This window comes from Triturus cristatus, chromosome 2_1 (assembly GCF_964204655.1).
Source record: "Triturus cristatus chromosome 2_1, aTriCri1.1, whole genome shotgun sequence".
In the NCBI taxonomy this organism is placed as follows: Eukaryota; Metazoa; Chordata; class Amphibia; order Caudata; family Salamandridae; genus Triturus; species Triturus cristatus.
The window spans coordinates 1,075,275,018-1,075,297,391 of record NC_140581.1 but is presented as its reverse complement, the minus strand read 5'-3'; the positions used below and the strand labels follow the sequence as shown (position 1 = coordinate 1,075,297,391).

The 22,374-nt window shown below is 42.6% G+C and overlaps 1 protein-coding gene across 1 annotated transcript in view; it reads right to left on the bottom strand.

Moving 5' to 3' along the window:
- The window catches only part of LOC146866380 (alcohol dehydrogenase 1A-like), a 381,054-nt gene that overhangs the window by 183,797 nt on the left and 174,883 nt on the right, over positions 1–22,374 (bottom strand). Inside the window, exon 7 of the mRNA XM_085636246.1 lies at positions 6,774–6,909. Coding sequence (XP_085492372.1) covers positions 6,774–6,909 — 136 coding nt within the window. The remainder of the gene's footprint in view (positions 1–6,773; positions 6,910–22,374) is intronic.

The following is a 22,374-nucleotide window of genomic DNA, read 5'->3' as shown; positions in this document are numbered from 1 at the left end:
TTCAAAGATATGAAACCATCGCCTACTGGTATTATTGTCTTTTGTTGTATTTTGATTGTTCTTTCTAGATTTCCTTGCTCGTTTCCTCTGTCTCTTGGTTTGCAAGCATGTTTCTGTATTGCCTTGGCCATCTAGTAAGGCCGGAGGAGGGTTTACTTGGCCCATGTCTTTATCTTCCATCCTTGTCTCTTCATTAATGATCTTTGGTCGGTCTGTTGTGAGCAGTACCTTTGGTAGTTCTTTCACGTGCTCATTGATGTTGTTTGTGAGACCTGTCCCTCTATTCGAGGTCATTAACGAATCTGATTTAATCAATGCATTTGATTGACCAGCAAAGGAAGTTTGTTGGTTTGACTTTGGTGACTTGCTTGTAAGGTTTGTACTTTTTGTCCGACAATCACCAGTCTTTTGCCTTTCCTTTAAGATGCTTGTTAGGATTGCTGGCACATTACTCAGCTTATCAATTATTGGACCACATACACAATCTTTGCCTGCCACTGTGTTTGTTTCTCGCTCCTTGATTATCAATCCGCCATGTTTCCAATTTCGTATTAATTCCTCTGATATATGAGGCTATTATGTTCATCAGATCAATCTGTGTGTCTAACTTATCCGATTGCATATTGAGTACTGTTATTGTGGTTTCTAGCACTTTTAACAGCGATGTGTATGCTGTCTGATGGTTCCCCTCTTTTGTTTCAGGAGCGGGCCCTCCTCCGCTCCTATCTTGTTCCTTTGCTTTATCTGCTGTTATTATATAGTTCTGTGAAAGACTTATTTCAATGGAGCTAGTTTGCAACTGTGATATCGGATCTTGATCATTTCTCTTCGCATTATGACTCATTTGGCTCTGAATTTGAATGGACTGTTCCAATGTACTTGATATTTCAATTATTGGTTGCGAGTGTTCTTTTTCTTTTTCGCTTGTTTCGTTACTCTTTCCGTTCTCCGATTGATTAAGAGTTTTAGCTACCAACGCCTGAAGAAGTTCAGTATTGCTTGATAGTGATATTGAGCGCAGCCATGAGTTGTTATGCTGGGTATTTGGAGATTGAGGTTTATCTGATGTTTCCAAATGTATTTCTTCTGACATTTGTTTAATTGAACCTACATTTAATACTGATTTTGGTGTTGAGGGTAGGTAGTCAGAAGCATGGACTTGTGCCTGTATCACTAACCAGCTGCTATTTGGCTGATCGTCAGCGGTGGCATCTTCTTTAATTTTACTGTTCTTCTGTGTGCTATTATTCTCCGCGCTATTAGACTTTATTGGTAAAAGTTTTTGTGGTTTCAATGGGTTCGGAAGACACTCTAGTTGTCCTGTTTCTGAAAAGATAGCTGTCATTGGATCTTTTAGAAACATGAACTTCCTGTTAGGGGTCGATTTTCCAAATATAGAATACTGTAAAGGAATTAATTGGCTTGGCTTTTCTTGAGCTGATTTTTTGGGCGATTCGTCTATCTCCTTGGATTTCTTGGTACCTTGTTTTTATGTTTTTTGTGCCAGTTGCTTTTTGGGTCTCCCTGACCTCATTTTTACCTTTTGTTTCCATTTGATTTTCTTCTTTATACCCAATATTGGGCTATATGGGGCGATTGCAATAGTCGTATTCCTCCCTGAAGGTACAGGTTGTTTGTCAGAATATTTCACTCAAATTTGAAGCAACCTGCTTTTTACATTTTTTTATTTTTGTGACGCCACTTCAGGCAACTAAACCCGGCCAAGCCTGCCAAACGCCTGTCCTCGGTTATGCTCTTTGGGCTCTTTGCTCTTTGCACTGTCTCCAAAAGGGGGGTGTGGCCTGTATAGATGTACTAGCCTCCTTTGTTTGCGGGGCCTCCATATGCTACTGGGCAATACACTCCCCTACACTCCCTGTACAGTGGTTTGACGGCACCTGCGCACCTGTACCCCCTCAGAAACCACTGCCACTGGTACTGCGTGCTGTCCGCTGTATGCTGTGGGCTGTGGTCAACGGGCTGTAAACTGTTGTGGGCATGCAATGACAGCACAGTGTCAGCCCAGGGGACGAAACGGAGGGTGACAAACAACGCCCAAACTCACCTAGACTCGCCACTCACCGGTCACTGATGATTGGCTCGCTGGCAACTCACTGCCAGTCACTGGACGCTGGATTTTTATACTCAACAGAGCCTCCAGGCGCCCTCCACGCGCTGCCCGACCGGAGCGCTTTCTCTGCTGTGCTTATACTCTCTGCTCTTCTATGATCTGTGTGTGGAGATGCCGTCAGCGGGCCGAAGGAGACACAACAGCTGCCACAGCTCCAGCTCCTGACCAGGAGGCTCACAGCCGCAAGCTACCGCAACTCGCTCAGCCCCCCTGCCACATGCCCATGGAAGCTGGGGGGCCAAATATCGACAATATCCGCGCCGGGAGCTATGAGGCTTGAGGCGTCCTTCTCAGCGTGAAAACACAGAGCTGGATTCCTCAGTCAAAGCGTTTCCCCTTCACATCCACTGTGACCTTCCCTTACTTCATTAGGGGGGAGTAACTTCCAATGCCACTCACCGCTGGCCACAAGACCCAGGCTGCAAACCCAAAGGCAAGTTTGGCCTGGCAGAGAGGGAGTAGCGCAAAGCAAGGCAACACACTGCCACAGCGCGAACAGGAGAACAAGGCACTGGGTGAGCAGGGCATACCGGACACTGCAGGCTGCACCTAGTTGGGCCGCCTCCACAGCGCACCCGGGCATATATATATATATATACACACACAAATATATATATACACACATGTTATTTATTTCTTCCTAGTGTACCTTGCTATATTTTATATTACTACTGTTTTTATTCTGAATAAAGAGCCTCCCACTGAAGCCTGAATGCAGTTTTAAACTGCCATGTCGACTTGGTCATTAAACACCCTTAATATGCCCTCAACTTCGCTTTTCTTACATATAAGTCACCACTAAGCTGGGTCCTAGGTAGACCATAAGTCAGGGCACCTTGTAATTAAAAGGTTGGACATGTAGTTTCACGTTTTACATGTCCTGGTAGTGAAAAACTCCTAAATTTGTTTTTCACTATTGAAACATACCCCTCCCATAGGATAATATTGGAGATTCCTTATAGCATTTAATACGCTGTCATTTCTAGTACCGAGCAGGTACCTATGTCATGTTTGGTGTCTTTTGAATTGTAATGAAAAACCCTATTTAATGGTAAAGTCGGGTTTTTGATTACAATTTGGAAATGCCACTTATAGAAAGTTTAATAGCAACAAGGGGTTTGGCCCTAGGCGGCTGAATGGGGCCGTAGTGAACTAAGAAAAAAGGGTGGTGTCCTAGACGTCACATTCAAATGCTGCTAAACCAATTTAACAGACTAAAGGCCATCAATTCAATTGATATGGGCTTGAAGCATTTGTCATCATGGGTCAGGTAAGTTTGGATACGTGTCAGTCAAGAGCAAATTATACATATTAAGGCAACAAATAAAACAAAAACATACAGACTTTGTGATGAAGTAATGCGATGTAACAAACAGTGAATGAAGCGTGATACATAACAACAATTATCTAAACATTATATTACCAGTCTTATTTCACAAACAGAGCAGCTACACGTAAAATAAAAATTAACATCTGGGATCTGAACTTCCTCTTGTATGCTCACAGCTCTGGACATTGTTTTGCTATTACATTGGAAAGTGCTGAACCTTTTTGATTTTAATGTTCTTATAGGAATTTATTCCTTGGTGAGGAGTATAGAGGGGAGTGCTCCTTGGTTCTTTGCACTAGCACACTATACTTAGGTACTATACTTGTCAGGTGAGGATGTCTATAGCCTCTACACTCAACCTATCTATATTCCCTTTCTGCTTGCTGACTTGGGTCAAATGACTGGGTGTAACTGACAGTCAGACTTTATGAATTCCTCCTAGACAGACAATAGAGGGACTAGATGTGCCTGAATGAGTCAACTGCTGGCAGGATGGGTGGGGGGCAGAGCTGAGCACAGCCCCACTTGCAACTGAATGGGTAGTGCTCTGTCTTACCACAAAGGACCTATCACCTTCACATTGTCACTGTAGCCAGTTTGGAGTCGAGGCAGGGGAGTCAAGAAATTCCATGCACTTCGAAGCTCCTGTCTAGAAGCTTCACCAACTTTCCAAAAGGAAGGCACCGGGGTGTAAAAAGAAGATCTCAGACATCCACTTTTCAGTACACTTCTGGACCAGTGGATACTCCGCCAGTAAGAAGGACTGGTGTGTTGCTTAAAGGATTGTCACGCTGCTGGACTGCTGAACTTCTGCTGCCTTGTTGAATTGCTGTCCTTCTGCCCTTCTACCTACTTGCCTGGGGAAGAAGGACTGGACTTGCAACTTGAACCCAGGACCACGAAACTGACTCCAAAGGGCTAGTTTGCTGGTTACCTATTCTGAGACTCATGGACACAAAAGGCTCACTTCACCTGGGACCCACACCTGAACCCAGTCTGAATGAATCCTGACCCTTTCAAGTGATACCTCACCAATCCTGGACGTTTGGAAGTGGTGCTGAAGGTGACCATAACTCAAAAGTGGCGATATACCACATTTTTGGCTAAATATTGCACTGAGATCCAGGAGGACACAGGGACCAACCCTGCTCGCCTATCTGCTTGAGGTGCATAACTGGCCGGTCTGACTTCGCGGCTTTCCAGGCCACATTCTCTCCGCAGCAGCAAATCCATTGCAGCAGTCCTTCATTAAAGGGGTATCTGGCCTCTGCCTCATTCTGCTAGCGATTTTCGACTTCCATTTCAGAGACTTAGTCCAAATGTAGAAATCTTCACTGCGGCTTCGACCCAAGGCTAGCCGACGACAATTATCCTTCCCCGGACACCTCATGCAGCCTTGCTGCACTCAACTTCTCAGGACATTTTTGTCAGAAATTCTTTTGAGTCTGAAGGTAAGCACTGACCAGGCCCAATCCACTTCGTATAGCCGAACAGCGCTCCATTGCGGTCAGCCATATTTTTCTAATCCGACCCGGTCTCATTCGACTAAATGTTCACGGTTGACACGCTGATCTTTTAGGCGCTAGTTTGCACTAAAAACTGAATGAATTTTTGTCGTTTCGGTGTCAAATAATTTGTTAAAAATGACTCTATTTTTCTACATTGGTGTGGAACTTTTCTTGTGGTGTGTTTTTACTTTATAAGCATTTGTGTACTGCATAAATGCATTACACATTGCCTCTAAGCAAAGCCTGACAGCTTTTTGTGCCAAGCTACCCAGGGTTAAGCACAGGTTGATTTAGTGACATTTTGTGATTCACTATGAGAGGAAGAGAGAGAAAGAGATGGAAAGAAAGAGAGATAGAGAGAAAGAGATGGAAAGAAAGAGAGATAGAGAGAAAGAGATGGAAAGAAAGAGAGATAGAGAGAAAGAGATGGAAAGAAAGAGAGATAGAGAGATAGAGAGATAGAGAGATAGAGAGATAGAGAGATAGATAGATAGATAGATAGAGAGATAGAGAGATAGAGAGATAGATAGAGAGATAGATAGATAGATAGATAGATAGATAGATAGATAGATAGATAGATAGATAGATAGATAGATAGATAGATAGATAGATAGATAGATAGATAGATAGATAGATAGATAGATAGATAGATAGATAGATAGATAGATAGATAGATAGATAGATAGATAGATAGATAGATAGATAGATAGATAGATAGATAGTGATAGATGTATGTGATATAATGTATTGTAATGTAATGCCAGGTTGTGAATTGTGTTGTAATGGTAAATGTCCATGTGGTGAATGTGAGAGAATGAATTGTAATTTTAGTCGTTATTGAGCATCCAGGATAAGTGCGATGCATAGTGTTGGTTGTGGATTTGTATGCGAGATAAGGGAGTTCACGCAATATTTTTCAACGCCAAAACAGAGGCAGCATTGCTTTTAGAAACCGGTGATAAGCATATGGAAACCAATCGTTTGTTTTCAGATCCATCAAGTTGTCAGTGTCTATATGTCCAGTCAAAGCACATCAGTTTAGCACTAGAGGTGGAATTTAAGGAAGGTGTTTCCCAGTAGCACAGACACCCAGCAAGGCACTCCCTGTGCTACCTTGCTATGCTTGAGGAGAAATAAATTACTGCTGCCATTCATCATACCTGTCTGTGAAATTATTGTGTGGTGAACTCGTATGATTTCTTTCTGTATAGGCTTTAAAAGTTGGTTACATTTTACCAATAACCAACAGTGTATCTCGCTTATTTAGTTTCATTAAATATTGGCTGTGAGTGGATATATCTAGGCCTAAATATCTTATGGGGTGGTTCAGTGTTCCTCATCATTGAAGAGGGTTTCTGGACCAGCTTGTGCCACAGATTTTTAAGGAACATTGTTCACCTAGAAACCACAATGTTGACATTCATAAATCGAACAAGACCTTGTAACAACTGTGTATCTCCTTTTGAAGGAAACGAAAAATGTTACTCCATTCACAACAATCCAGAATTCCTATTGGAATCGTAAAAGAGTTCTGCCTTTGGAGTCATCATTCGCCCAATTTTTACTGCACCTCACAAAGTCTAACTCGGGGAACAACCAAGGAGAAATTAGGGCATCCTGATGTCTTTCCCTTTCCTTCTAACCTTTAACAAAAATAGAAACAAAGACCATCTAAAAAGTATTGTCAATGCTAAATATTGATTCTGTGACGAGTAAGGATCCTTTTACATTCTTAAAATCGGAGGAGAAAAAATCACAAAGTTCCAGACACTATCAATTTGCTATGTTCGAAAATTTGAAATACCTCCAAAGATGCTCCCTTTCCATGTGCGACCTGTGAAGAGCAGCAGGGGACTGAAAGAGAGCTGTGCTGCTGTGGGGGCTTCTCCAACTATCACACTTACTCCATAGCCCAAGTGACAAGCTTCTAGTGCAGCTTTCTAAGCAGAATAGAAGAAAGTGGAAGAACATTGGCATTCGGATTCAATAAGCATTGTAGCGATAACAGCACTTGTTTTAAACGTTAAAGGACATCTTAAGAAAAAACCTGCATTAGGTAAAAAGGCAAGGTTAAACTCAGGCATTTTTAATGATTACTGACATGCATGATATTTCTAGACCATGTTGATGATACAGAACATGTGATTTACCCAGTTTAAATCCAATGGAATGGCCAGCAGCAGCACAGACACACAGCTGATATAAATCAGACAATTGTACAGCATCAAAAAGCTGTACTTTAGCCTGTCAATATCTACCGGGGCATTCATAGCAAAGGCTCAAAGACTCCAACCTGGAAAAGCCTGGATCAATTACCATCTGGGATAATAAAGCTTAATATATCATTGCCTAGGGTTATGGTGGTTGTAAAGGCCCCCTACCCGAGTTATAGTCTCAAGCGACATGCAACAGCTTACAATGATAACAAAGATCTTTAACAACTGGTATAGCCTGAGGCAGAGGTGCTATAAAGCTATTACAACACTCCATCTATGAGGGTAAGATGCTCTAAAATAAACAGAGAGTAACAAAAAGATAAGGATAGACTGTTGCAAAAGAAGGACTATAGCAGTCATTATTGGCACTGAGCCACTTCAATGGATCCCTCACATTCCAGTGTTCTAATATAGCGGGGAGAGGAGTTGGCCTAACCGCTAGGCGGTCGACCTCGAATCTGGGGAACCTGGTTCAAGTCTCATCTCTGCAATGACGGTGAACATCCTGTGATTCTGGGCAAATCATTTAATCTAACCGAGCCTAACAAGAAAAAAAAAAAGAATGAGTCCTCATGTAATGCAACTGGTGCCATGTAAAGCGCTCTGATACCTGATTCGGGCCAAGTATATAAAACTCTGTAAAATAAAAAAATAAATACATTTAAAAAACAGCATTACAGACCTTCTGTCTTGAGCTATACCAGCCATTATTGGCCTTCTAATCAATTAAAGGCCCGAGTCATGGTTTGCGAAAAAATATTGTAAATTAAATATTAATTTAGGTAAAGACCAAAACTGCTGTGTTGGAGTACAAGGCTATATAACCCATAATTTACCCTTTGCTATTCCATTGCCTTTAACTGAGCTACCAAAGTTTGAATACACAAATAGTCTAAAGAGGTTAAACACCTCTCTCATTAATATAGAATCACATCTGGTTAGGGGTACAGACAAGTGCATAAGTGGAAAGAAAGGAATTAGGGGATGGATTTGTGAACAACCTTGGTGAAAGGTCAACGATTAAAAGGGCCTCAATAGTGTTGTTTACTTTTTGTCTAAAATTACTATTGCCCTTCTGATCTCTAAATATTCCATACTATACCAATTCTTTTCATCAAGCTAGTGAGCTTACCACCCCTGAATTGGAAAATGAATCCTCAGAACTGGCTACCATGAAAAACATCCACTGTTAAAATCCATCCAGGCCACAAAGTAACCAAGACATTTTTCAATGCTCCCGAAACCACAACAGGTGTCCAACTAAGAAAAACTTATGGAAGCCTTCCAAGTCCACGTAATTAAGCTAATATTCTCTAAAAGAAACTAAACAAAAACCCAGGAAGCCAAACAACTGACAAATAGTACACTTCAAAGCTTGCATACCCGGCTGGCATGTAAAACGTGAGTTGAAATGTCAATAAATTAGCTTGAGTAGTGTAAATGGTAGGCTATGACAAAGCAGCCAACAGAGGAAAAGGACAGTACAACTCCAAATGTGTCAACAAAGCAACTTATCAGACAAATTAAGTTGTTTCCATTTTTATTTTAGCGCCTTTTCGAAAAATAAATCCAAAATTTGAAATGCACTAGATAGAGCAAACAGAGCATGGAGTTCTGGACTGCTTTGAAGATGTCAGGGAGGGTGGCCTTGCTCAAAGTGATAGTATTGCCGAGATTGTTGTATTTTTTCAGGACTCTCCCAATATGGATACCCGGGGTGATGCTCAGGCAGTTGAGAATGATGGTGGGAGCCTTCTTGTGGGGGGCCGGCAGGAGAAGGGTTGCACTAGACACAATGATGCGCCCCAGGGCAGCGGGGGGTTGGGCAGTGCCGGACTTTGAAAGGTATTATCTAGCAGCCCAACTCCAATGGCTCACGCAGGCGGTGGCGGCGATGTTTAGGGGGCCCAATCCGGGACATAACAGCTGGGTAACGAGGCATGTGCTTTCTTATATCCTGATGGGGCAACGACTGCATAGAGATACCATTACGTGTGAGGAGAGAACAATGCAACGTTGTTGGATTCGGAGTAACAAAAAGCATGGAGTGGAGTGCCCCTACGCACCTGAAATCCCAATAGGGGTGTGTACAGCGCTACCCCATGGGGGAGATTGGTCCGCATTGGGGACTTGGGAGGAGCAGGGACTCTTTATGTTCGGTGACCTCTAGGAGGACGGTGTCTTATTACCGTTCTCGAGCTTACGAGATAGGTTTGACCTACCCCGGGGACACTACTTATTGCATGCGGCGCTAGTGGCGGCGATTCAACGCAGGTGGAAGATGGGGTTATCGGAACCAAAGACGTCGTTAATCTGCCAATATGTAGCTATGGCGGCTGGTACTTTCAAGGCTGTCACGTGCCTTAATAGGAGAATGGAACAAGAAGGGAGGCAGCCGTTAGATCACCTAAAAGGGCAGTGGGAGCAGGACTTGGGGAGGGTCATTCCAGACACTACTTGGCCCAAGCTCGTAGAGAGAGCATGGAAGAGCACGAGGAATGCTAGGTTCCAGCTAATACAGTTTTATGTACTGCATAGGGCGTATATGACCCCGAAGCATATTAAGCGGATCTTTGGGGTGGACAAGGCTGACTGCCCTACATGTGGAATGGAAGAGGCGGACTTCCAGCATATGATGTGGTCCTGCCCGAACCTGACCGTGTATTGGGAGGATGTAATAACGGCATTGGAGCTGGCAACAGAGAGAGCACGTAATCGAGATATAGCGGTGAGCTTGTTGCATTGGTTTCCGCGCACAAAACGCAATAAGGTGACAAGCAACTTCATAGATTTAGGACTGATAATAGCCAAAAGAGAGTTAACCAGCCATTGGAAGCATAGCCAGGGACCTAGAGTGCAGAGATGGAAACATGAATTCCTTAAGTGGGCGGCGAGTGAAAGTGTGATTAAGCTATGGCTGGCGCATAGGTATCAGAAAGAGATGATGTTGGAGGTGGCGCGAGCTTGGGAAGCGCTAATTGAGGCACTACGCAGATCTGACGGAGGACAGGAAGATGACCCGGCCCACCGCTAGACCACGGGACGCTGAGAGCATGGAGGAGACAGCGGGAATTGGAAACGCGGTAGACGGGGAGAGCACGGGGGCGTGGGGGAAGAGGCCGGGTAATAAGTAACGGCACATGGTAGGCACACACCTATGGGACTAGAGACATTGAGATTGGAATCGGTTGGGGGAGCACACTGGGGGAGGGGTAGGGGTGGGAGGGAGCAGCAGCTTTGCAATTGGGGAGAGTTGAGTGCAGTAGATATAAGAGTGTGAGGACTGTTAACAGGAGGCGGGAGGCAGGAAACAGGAACAAGGATGATAGCGTAAAATCCTATGGCTATGCAGCATAATAATATTGTATGTGAACAGAGAAGAGCAATAAATCACTGTGTATTGTATGAAACAAATTTGAAAAGGAAGATGCTGAGAAGGAAATGGAAAAGAATAAAAAAAAATTATAAAAAAAAAAAAAAACAGATAGAGCAAACAGCAAAAAAACAAAAACAATTCCAACAGAATCATAGGGTTGCAGCGTTACATTAAAGCAGAAGAAGAAAAGTTGCTTTTCCATGGCAGGTTTCAACTTCCTCGGTCTATGAGTGCATGGTGTTGGATGAGCAAATGGTCACTCTTTTGTCGAGGACACTGACCTTCATTGCTCTGTCTTGGTGAACTTTAGCTGAGCAGTGCACGCGGTCGTGTGGCATGGAGGAAGAGTTGAATGAGAAGCACCTCAAGTTTTTTTCTTCTAGTTGATATAGGAGTGACAGGACTAACACAAAGGGGCGCGTTGTTCTAGAGCCTGCATGACAGTCCGTTTACAAGTCTTCTATTTCTACTATTTGGAGTTTCTAACCAGGTTAGTGCATGGATGTAGGCGGAACAGCCTAGATGCTGGGTTGTTGCCACGGTAGGTGGGGTCTTGATGGGGACACCCTAAATATAATGCAGCAGATGTTGAAGAATCTGATGCCTTGCTTTCCTACTCAGTACAGTGTAAACACTTTCTGGTGATGTGGTGGGTGGCATTTTTGGAAGCAAGCTGTTACATGGACGACGGCTTTCACGGCAGTCAAAGAAATGGGAAATGCCCGAGTGGAATAAAGTACAAGTCCAATGTACGAGATGAAGAGGTCTTGTTTGGTTAATACTGAAATCTTCTTGAGAAGTTTAGATTTGTGTTTTTTTGTTGCTGTAATGAGGGGTCTGATAAAGAGGACAGGATTCTATGTAGAATCTAAGTGATTTGAAGCAGAATGGCACAGATGGGGTGATCCTCAGGCAGGTACCTTGCTCTCACCAAGCCATTTTTGCGAAAAAGAGTTATTTCGCATTTCAGAGCTGAATAAACTTTGTGGTATGTGGAAGCTATCTTAAATTTGATTGGAACAGGACTTGGCATACCGGTCACACTTGGGGCATAACTCACTCAGATAAAAACAAACAAAGGTCCATAACGGGGTCCCGTGCTCACTGCTGTGTTACAGATATCAAGCAGCGACTCACTGAGAAGGCCTACCAAGGCCTAAAACATTCTGTGGTTGCTTGTGGACTTGTGTAGAAGGGACCTGGCCTAGCAGTACAGGATAGACGTTTCCTACTAAAGCAGGACAGCGTCTAAGTTGCAAAGGGTTGTTCGCTGTCTGGAGTGGCATAGAGGGCAAAGGATAGACTTGAATGTGGCCAGGGGTTGGTTAACAAAGGCTGAGATTAAAGGGAATAATGTAAGCATTCCACCCAGCGCTTTTTTCTTTTCTAAGTGAGACACCCTTAATGTGAAGGGGATACCCGGGAGAGGGTCCCTTGCTTGCTGAATAACAAAGTCCAAGCCACACCACACTGAGAATGCCCAAAACTGGTCTAGGAATGCCTGTTCAGAGGCAGCCTGGCTTTGCAGTTTCCGTTGGTCTGTTCTTATTGGAGCAGGACCGTGTTTCACTTGGACATACAAGTTTTCTCTCTGGAGTGGCATGGTGGGCAGAAAACACATGGACTGTCATGCAGCCACGAAGAATCTGCAAAGGCTTAGAATAATTCAAGCAGTCGATCCACTACTTTGTTGTATTCCTAAGTGGCTTGCTTAAGCCTATGATATTTGTATTGTATTGTATTTTCCGTCTTCAAGTTGAGGTTGCAGGTGGAGGAAAGTCACGAGCTTTGCTTTACGGAGAGGCCAGACTGAAGGGTTAGAAATTTGATGCTGTCAAATTTGGCAAATCATTTGTTGACTGGTGTTGGCTTCTTCCCCGAAGGTGGGTTGGTGAAGTCTGGGGTGGGATGGCCGGAATATGAACAGGGTCAGACTGGGCAAACAAAAACAGCCCTGACAAAAAAAAAACAGCCTTTCTCCCTTCCTTTCCTCACTCTCTCCATTTCCATCCATATATTCTCTCTCTTCCCTTTCTCTCTTCTCTGATCACTCACTCACTCTCTCTTCATCCCTCTCTCCCCCTCTGTCTCTCTTGAAGCCCCATGTGCCTGCTGCAATTGATCTCCTGAAGCTGGGGAAGAGGGTAGAGCACCAACAGCGGCCCTAGGCTTTCAAATACTGGCCTCCAATGGCTACAGACCTCTGGGGAAATGGTGCAAAAGGCTACTCAGACGGTATTAGGAACGGTTTGAATGAGGCTATGGTGTGTGATTCATCATCAAAAAAGAATGGCAGAGTGCACACCTACTTTTCCAATAGTTCTTCCAAAGTTCATCATTCATCTGCTTGCGTGCAAACCCGGAATCGTGCACTGCCCAAGCACGTACTTGTGAAATACTGGAAACAATGGGGCGAACTGATGCCCCAATCCGGATGCACAGCATTAATTCACGCGTAGCGTTGATGCCAAAGTTAATCCATTTAATCAAAAGTTTCATTCCAATTCTGTTCATTCTTTTTACAATTCAATCCTGTTATCCAGTCACATGTTAGACTCTTATGAATACATTATATCCTTAAATGCTGTAGGCATGCTCCTTTCGCCTTATCCTAGAGCACGGAATGTAGCATAAGTGTTCCTCCAAAAATAATCTTTTTTCACCCAATGCATTTCGGGCCTCTCCCGGCCCTTCGTCAGAGGTTTATCTACAAGTTTAAAACACGTGTGAATTAATGCTGTGCATCCGGATTGGGGCGTCAGTTCGCCCCATTGTTTCGAGTATTTCACAAGTACGTGCTTGGGCAGTGCACAATTCCAGGTTTGCACGCAAACAGATGAATGATGAACTTTGGATGAACTATTGGAAAAATAGGTGTGCACTCTGACATTCTTTTTTGATGATGTATCACTATTCTGCCCACCCGACGAGTACCACCCATGGATCACCGACAAATACATTTACAAAAATCATATCGTCACATGTCAGACCCCTGAAACATCGTTTCTCGAAAGTGAATTTTATGGACTACGTCTTTAAAGCGAAATGAATTACCATTGGTTGGACTTACGGTTAACATTATGCAGCGCTAGGACGCGCATTATGGATTTGCACAAATTGTGATCATGGTTAACAACTAAATGGCATGCTGCTCAATCAATGTTTAAAATAACTCAACGTTTTGCCTACTGAATTCACTGAAATACTAGAAACAATGGGGTGAACTGACGCCCCAATCCGGATGCACAGCATTAATTCACACGTGTTTTAAACTTGTAGATAAACCTCTGACGAAGGGCCGGGAGGGGCCCGAAATGCATTGGGTGAAAAAAGATTATTTTTGGAGGAACACTTATGCTACATTCCGTGCTCTAGGATAAGGCGAAATGTGCATGCCTACAGCATTTAAGAAATAATGTATTCATAAGAGTCTAACATGTGACTGGATAACAGGATTGAATTGTAAAAAGAATTAACAGAATTGGAATAAAACTTTTGATTAAATGGATTCACTTTGGCATCTACGCTACGCGTGAATTAATGCTGTGCATCCGGATTGGGGCGTCAGTTCGCCCCGTTGTTTCTAGTATGGTGTGTGATTGTCAGCTCTTGTTCTTTGGAGATGCCTTTTCTCTGTTTCGTATGCAGTTGTTTTGTGGCTGTAGTGAAACATGCACCATTTGGGGAGCGTTTAGCTTCTGGGAATTTTAAGGAGCAACAGTTTAAGGCTTCCAAGCTACCAAGCTTGGCTTGGTAGCATTTTAGGCTTGGCTTGTCTGGTTGAATGGGTGCAGTGCAAATTCAGCATGTTCCACAAAGATACTAATTCAAAATCCCTGAACATTTCCACATATGCCATCTAAAAAAGGCGCTTGTATAACTCTTTGTGTCAACTATATGGAAAATTTGAAAGATAATAACATTAACCTAAAGCAACTTCCCATTTGCCCGCCCTCTTTAGGATCTGCATAAACCACTTTAAAGCTAATGGAGGATGAGAGATTAGTGAGGCTAAGACTCGACTCGAAAATTCCAAAATTAGTTGCCGCGCCATTCCCAGCATCATGGAAAAACATTTTTTTATTACAAAACCCTCTCTAACATCATGGCTGAAAAAATGAGTTAAAGCTGATGGCAGATAACTCAGGGTCATCCTATATATAAATAGCATAAAGGAACAGCAAGATGCAAAAGAGGCTTGGCAGAACACTCACGGTACAACTAAGCTTAAGTGAAGCATACAAAAAAGGGATGGATGGAATGCTTGAATCAATCTCAGCCACTGGTAGTCACTCGGGCCACATCCCAGTACATTGTTATTTTACACACCAAGCCACCTCAGTTTGGACCCAGTCATATACAAATCAGTTGATCCTGCTCTAATGGGAACAGTTCAGTCCGAACTTCCAGGCCAGGTTACCCTTAAGCAGAACACAAGCAAACCAAGACAGGATGTTGAGCCAACACAGAGACAGGAACCTTGTTCACCAGTTAGAAGGAAGGCAGTTCTGGCTCGCCTGCCACGGTTTTAGGGAATGGGCAGGCAACAGAGTTTACACCACTTGGCTAATTTGTGGACACAAAACATTTACAATCAAGTGTTTCCCTTCAAAGAGACCGTAAGTTACTAGCGGGATGGAAAAACTTTTAGAAACGCACCACAGTCTACAGCACAAGATTCACAAAAAGAGGGCTGCGGCAGAGTACGTCTAGGTAAAATTTTAACTATGCCAGAGTACACAGAGTAACTTCAGTAATTACAGATTACTCTTGTGAAGCAAAAATATGGCAGCTTAAGTAACTAGGAGTCATTTGGAGGGAAAATCCTACCGCTGGGGCACAGATCTAAGAGAGAGTGAACAGCTGCTGGCTACTGCTCTTCTTGTCCTGTAACATTTAATGATATTTTCTTAGCGCAAAATCTTTTCTCTGGTCCATTTTGTATGCAAGGGGGCATCTGCACTAAGAAAATTACAAGTAATTTTGCAGTGATTATGCTAGAGAGAATTACACCAGTAACACCCACCCCCAATACAAAGTACTGCATGTTAAATCTGTTAAAAAAATACAAGACAACAGGTTTATGATTGGGGTAGCTGGTGGTGAGAATGTTCCAATGGCCTATAAACATGGGAGTAGTTGCAGTACAAAAGGGGAAACAAGTCTTATGTAACATTTGCCTGTAAGGGTTTTACGAAATACACGCTAATCCCTCAAACTGTCATAAATCCTAGGAGCCTAAACGAGTTCAGGAAAGAGAAGCACACAGCTACTTGTGCGAGCAGGATCATGACTTTTGAAAAGAGCTTACACATAAAAAAAACTAATTACAGCTGTAGGGGAGATGTGCGTGCTCATGATTTCTAAAGACAGACTCAGCTAGGGTGGCGGAGCTGCAGGTAACTAGAAATTAAAGCAAGTTAACACCAACATTCAGACCTCAGAAGCAGTGCTTAATTTGTATAAAAAATAAGTGCCCGGGCTCTCATCAGGAGGCCACAGCAGCTTCCACCACCCATTTCCCTCCTATGCTGCCAATGATAGTAACAACACAACTACTAACTATCACACTTCTACATTTCGGACTATTTCAGGCCCCAAAAGCTATAAAAATGGCTTGGGAGGCAGGTAATAGTCTTTTTTACATGAATATAACATTTATAATTAACTGTTGTGGTTATCTCTAAATTAGCTAGACAGCACCACCTTGTGGTAGGCTGTCACAAGTACAGGTGCTGACAATTAAGTACTGGTACCAAGCACCGGAAACCAACGGCTCAAATCAAACACTGCTCAGAAGTTAAAAGAACCTCTCATAGCACCGAATAATTGAAAGGAATCCTCGCATTCTCGTGCTCTTTACTTTGTTTGTGTATGCCTTGACACTTATATTTGGGACGTTATTTTATTAATCAGTGGCCTGGGTGCCATATGACGATATGCACACGTTTAAAATAAATATGTTTTTTATAATATTTATAAAGTGCAAAGGAAATGCAACAAGAAGACCTTAGAGTACGGGCATGAAGAGGAAGTTGGCAATGCAAAAATGTAGGAAATCTTTTGTGTGTGGAATCACGGAGATTCAGTGCATGAATTGACTGACTGAGTAGAGGTGGTGCCCGGAAGTGTGCATTAACTGACTAAGAAGAAAGGTCGGCGGCATTAAACAAGAGTGCGATTTATGTAAGACCAGTGACGTGATTTACCCACCTCCAAGCAAAGCCCTCTCAGTTAACCACCTCCAAACGCAGACCACTGCCGTCATGCCTGCTACTAACACATCCATTACACTCTACTCTCACCCCTACGAAACCCGCAGTTATGCTTTTGCGCCCGCCTTTAAAACCACCCCTCGGATGTCACTGCGAACCTGTGACCGCCGCCCAAAGCTCCACTGTCCATCACCGACAGAAAGACTGATGGCCGGTCCCCATCTAACCACTGTCTACCAGTAAAGACAGAGCCTTTCAGCTGCTGCCCTCCCTAATGCCACTGTGGTTGTTTAAAACATGTTAAAAAATCACTTAAACTGACCACCCTAAAACAGTTCTTCCTGCTAGCCTCTATAGCATCAAAGCTCTTCCTGCTACTTTCCATCCTCTGCATGATGCACACACTAATATTAAATGTACAAAGGGTCCGATTTTTGTTTCCTCACGCTGTAGTGAAGATTGCTATCTATATACGTACAATGCTCAGTTAGCACAACCGCGTTAGATGTTAGAAAGCCATCTTGCCGCTTTTGCTGCTTTTGCACACGACACTGTAGTCACATTTTATTAATTGAGAAATGCTTGCTCGACTTTGCTTCACATGAGAACTGTCTGTTGTTTACATCCCTAACAGTGAGCAGCGACCTTGGTCTGAACATTGTGTAAAGAAACAGTCTGGGTCGCTAGACGGTGCATGTTGGTTCAGGTTGATCGGCCCACTATTTAGCCATAACACGCACGCAGCTGCAAATACCTGAAAGTCGAGTGCTTTTAATATTGCAGGCTACATGTTTTAGAGACATTCGGAAGAAGAGCTTTCCCAGGAGCAGAGTCTAGCTGATCCTGTGATGTGATTCCACTAAGCTGATCTTTACGGTATGGAGTTCCCCAATAAAGCCTAGCGATCTTTTATTAGTCTAATAATAACAATATTAGTTTACTAGCGAAAGGAAGGTGGCTGTCATCCACTGTCATTTTATTATAATTACTCCTTTCATTTTCTATGGTATTGTAACTATGCTGATGGTTTTGATCTTAATCATTTGTCTGCTTATGTTAGCCAAAGTACTGCATCTTAGGACACGAGGTTTATAAAATAAACTCTTTAAACTTTACCGTGTCTCTGTTTATTCTGTTGTGGACTGATATGAGAATAATTACGAACAGGAATTTCTGATTCCCACCATTCCTGAGAATACCCTAAGTCGCTTGTTCTGGGTTGTCTATACATTGGGACCGCCGAGATAAAACTCGGATAACGAATGGGACACTGATGCTGGTCGGATAAGGGGTTCTGGGTTCTGATGTGAGTTTTTGGTACACCACAATTCACTGAGGTCCTGGTTTCCTGTGCATAGTTCTGTGCATAAGCAGAATCCCTGCAACAATGCCAACATTCATTTACACTATGTACCCCACTAAACCATACCTCCTGTCAAAGGCAAACCTGATGACATAGGTAGCACCAGTCAGCAAGTACCCCAAGGATAAACACCAGAGAGAATGCCCGATTCATGTAATTAAACCTACAGTGACAACGTAGCATTTCTCCACCCACTGTCAGCCCAGCGAAGTCTGCAACCACACAGTAGCCATCAATATTGGCAACTTCAAAAGCACATTTCCAATTCCTTTCATTGGCAGCTCCCGTTTCATAAACCTATGCCTTCTGGGCGGCATTGACCACAGACAATTATTTGTATCCCTAAGACTAACCGAAAGCTGTCGCTGAATGCTTCTCTTCCCCCTACCTTACTAATAACTAATGGAGGACAACAACAACAAAAATAGTATTTTCTTATGCAAATAGCGTATCAAGCACTTGTTGCCCCCAGTCCTCACCAGATCCACACGTATCACGATTCTGCTATCGCACCATCCTGTCAACCTTATTATTATCTGGAGATGTTTTTTATCCCTTCCGTAAACCGGGAAAAGCAATACCTTGCACGAAAATAAGTCCCTTTAAAACCTTTGCTACTTATACAGGCTGGCAAAGCACTTACTTGTGTTACTAACTGTCGTTGTAAAGCAAACTGGTAACTCATTCTAGGATTGGAATTACTGCTTAGAAGTGTGGAAGTTAATACTGAGACGTAGGATGATTTTTTGCATGTCTGCCAGACACTCGTTCTTCCCTGCATGCGCACACAATGCAACAATACAATTTAGCTTAACAAATTGTTCAGAAATGTACCGGAGGGTAAAGAACGAGCCATATTATTTTTACACAGACAAATAGACAATCGTCAACTTTATACCACATGACATAAAAGCCTTAGCGTGCACAGCTTGTCCAAATCCACACTACCTAATTCTACCACACACAGCACATTTGAACATCTCATAATTCCATGCCACACAATTCAACTATAAATAATTTAACCCTACAACATTCCATACCACATAATTACAATCCTAAAAAATAAAGAAACACATATTTCCACTTCACTCCATACCACATAATTCCACATCACTTAATAACATTCCACACAACTTAATACCACTCCAAGCCACATAATTACACTCCACACAACACAATTCAACTACACAAAATTACACTTCAACCTATATAATTATACTTCACACAACATATTTACACTCAACTCCAAAACACATAATTACCCTCCACAAAATACAACATACTGCATAATTCCACTCCGCACAATTATACCCCACACCATGCCACCTAATTCCACACGTCATACAATTCCACATTTCATCCCCACACAATTCATCACACAACATAATTACACTTCACATAATATTACTCAGCACCACATAATTATGCTCTACTCCATATTGCATAAATACATTCCACATAAATCCAGTCTATGCTACGTAGCAACATTCCACATAACTACACTTCACGCCATGCCTCATAATACCACTCAACATAGTTTTCACTCAACAGCGCACACTTCCATGTCACACAATTCAACTCTGCACATTTACATTCCAAACCACATAATTCAACAACTAACTACATCATGCAAACCAACCATACAATTACACAACACACCACATACATCCTATCTACACCACAATATTACACATCATGCTACAATATTTAACAGCTCACCACATAAGTAAACTCCACTACATACCACTCCACAACACAAAATAGCATTCCAGATTAGCTCACTCCAAGACACACAATCCCACTCCATGATAGACAATCCCACTCCACATAATTCCAGTACACTCAATACCACATAATTACCATCCACATAATTACCCTGCACACCATGCCACATTATTTCACTACACAGATCCAATCCACACACCACAATTCCACAACTAACTTTTCCAATCCAAATCACATATGTCCACTTGACACCACACACATTCACCCCACTCAAACAGAAAACCCATAGGTAAAATACATTGTCCTTTACAACGTCGATAGCTCTAACTCTCACAAATCCGAGACCAATTGCATTGCAAATGCTTGTTTACCTTCCTATGCGTCCCAGCATATCCTCGTCCTGGAGCTGAAAACAGTCTCCTGCCCCAGTCAGCATTGTGCTGCCTTGTCCCTTCTCAAAAGAGCAGTGGCCTGTGGAGAAAGACACACACAGCTCTCTACAGGTAAGCTGAGGGGGCCCCCTTCACGTACTGAAGACTGGGGGCCCCCGCACCGCGGGAGCTGCGGGGGTGTTTGCTACACCCCTGTGTGGGACATCTGAGAAAAACTGGCGGATGTTCCACCCACTCTTCAAAGTGTGGATTCTTGTCAAAGTCGCTCTAAACACAGAAGTTGGGGCGTCCACCGCTGTCCTGTTCCGCCAAACTCAAAATACAGCCCTTTGTCTCATAGTGGCAAGCTCCCATGAGCCCCAGGGATATTCGTGAAGGCCCCTTAGGCCAACAGCTGGAGTCACTTGTTGCCTCCTGGCGTACCTGATAGACCACTGTTTTTGTCATAGTCTCCTCCATTACAGTGCGTTTGGGGTCAACATTGTGTGTTAAGTATTACCCTTGACCAGTGTCTAAATGGTTTGTGGAGTCATATGTGGAGAATTTCAACATCGTCTGCACTATTCGGTGCCGTCTGGGAACTAAAAGTACCTTGTAAGGAAGTAGTCGCCAAGCCAGAGGGAGAAAGTCATAGAGAGGGAACGTCAGGAAGAGACAGAGAAAAAGGCAGAGAGAGAGAAAGGGAAAGAAAGAAAGAAAGAAAGGGAAAGAAAGAAAGAAAGAAAGGGAAAGAAAAAAAGAAAGAAAGGGAAGGAAAGAACGAAAGAAAGAACGAAAGAACGAAAGAACGAAAAGACAAGAGCGGGCTCTATAGTTTATGGATAAGCTGCCGCTCCTCTGTTATGGATGACTGGAGGCATTGTTTTGTTTTTCTAATAGCTTTTGAACTGTTTCATGAAACTGAAAAAATGTGTCCCATTTAGCATATTATTTTTTAGGCTTGGTGTAAATCTGTCCAGTAGTTTTGAGATATTGCGTTAAAACTAAAGTGATAATATTGGCTTTAATGAGATATTTATTTATTTGTTTATTTCTATATCAGCACTCTTAAGCTTGCACAGTTGTTCCCAAGCTCAGGCTCAAGGAAATTGTTCGAAATTGTGGTACAGCGATCAAAACTTATCTAAATGGGTGAGAAAGGATGAGATGCTTCATTATATCCACCATCATGTAGTTAAAAAATTGAAATTTTTGAATCAAGCACTTTAAGTAGCTCAGTTAGTGGAAAGCAGGACATGAATTAATCATTAGGAGGGATGAGGTCCACCCAAAAATGTTGAAAAGTGCCCTCAATCTCTAAGAAAAACAGCCAGAAAACAAAGCACATTCATCAATCCTGTTCTCAGTTGGAGAACATATGATTATAGCTACTTAGGGATACAAATATTTCAAGAACCATGGCTCCACCCAAACATGGTTCACAAAAAAAGAAGTCTATGGTTCTTCACCATATACACCAATACTGGTAACATCAATTTCACAAACCAGTTGAACCCTCTTAAGGAACAGAGGACATGTTTATAATGATTACGATCACTGTCACGTCAAAAACCAGAAAACACAATTCACAAATTAAAAGCCCAATTAAAGTGATCACTAACAGTTGTTATTACAAACATCTAGACGCATTTTGCAAATCTTTTTAAAAAAACATTAAATGTGCCAATCACTCTTTTTTTCGATGGGGAGTTTTCTTGTTTGCCCCTTGTTCAGAGATGATGTGGAGGCACAAAAGAGAATAAACAGAGTACTGAGTCAAGATGTTGTTAATGGGACATACTTATTTTACAACTATTTTTCCTAGGATGTCAGTCCTGTAGTCATGTTATCAAGACAAACACAGGTCGTTTACCCTCTATCTATTAAGAGAGCTATAACCCCTCTTCTGCTTACCGTACAGTTTTGCTTGCGAGCTGATGCGTGTAGAGCTAGGTCAAGAATGATCAATCAAAATTATGATTATCTATAAGTATCCAATGTAAATGATATTATGGTATAATTCTGCCAGGTAAATGAATCTACTATTGTATGTGGCTTCCACAGAAAGCACATAGAGTGATCAATATTTAGGGTATTCACTACTGTGACGTCACAATAGTGATTAACCAAAGTAGTCAA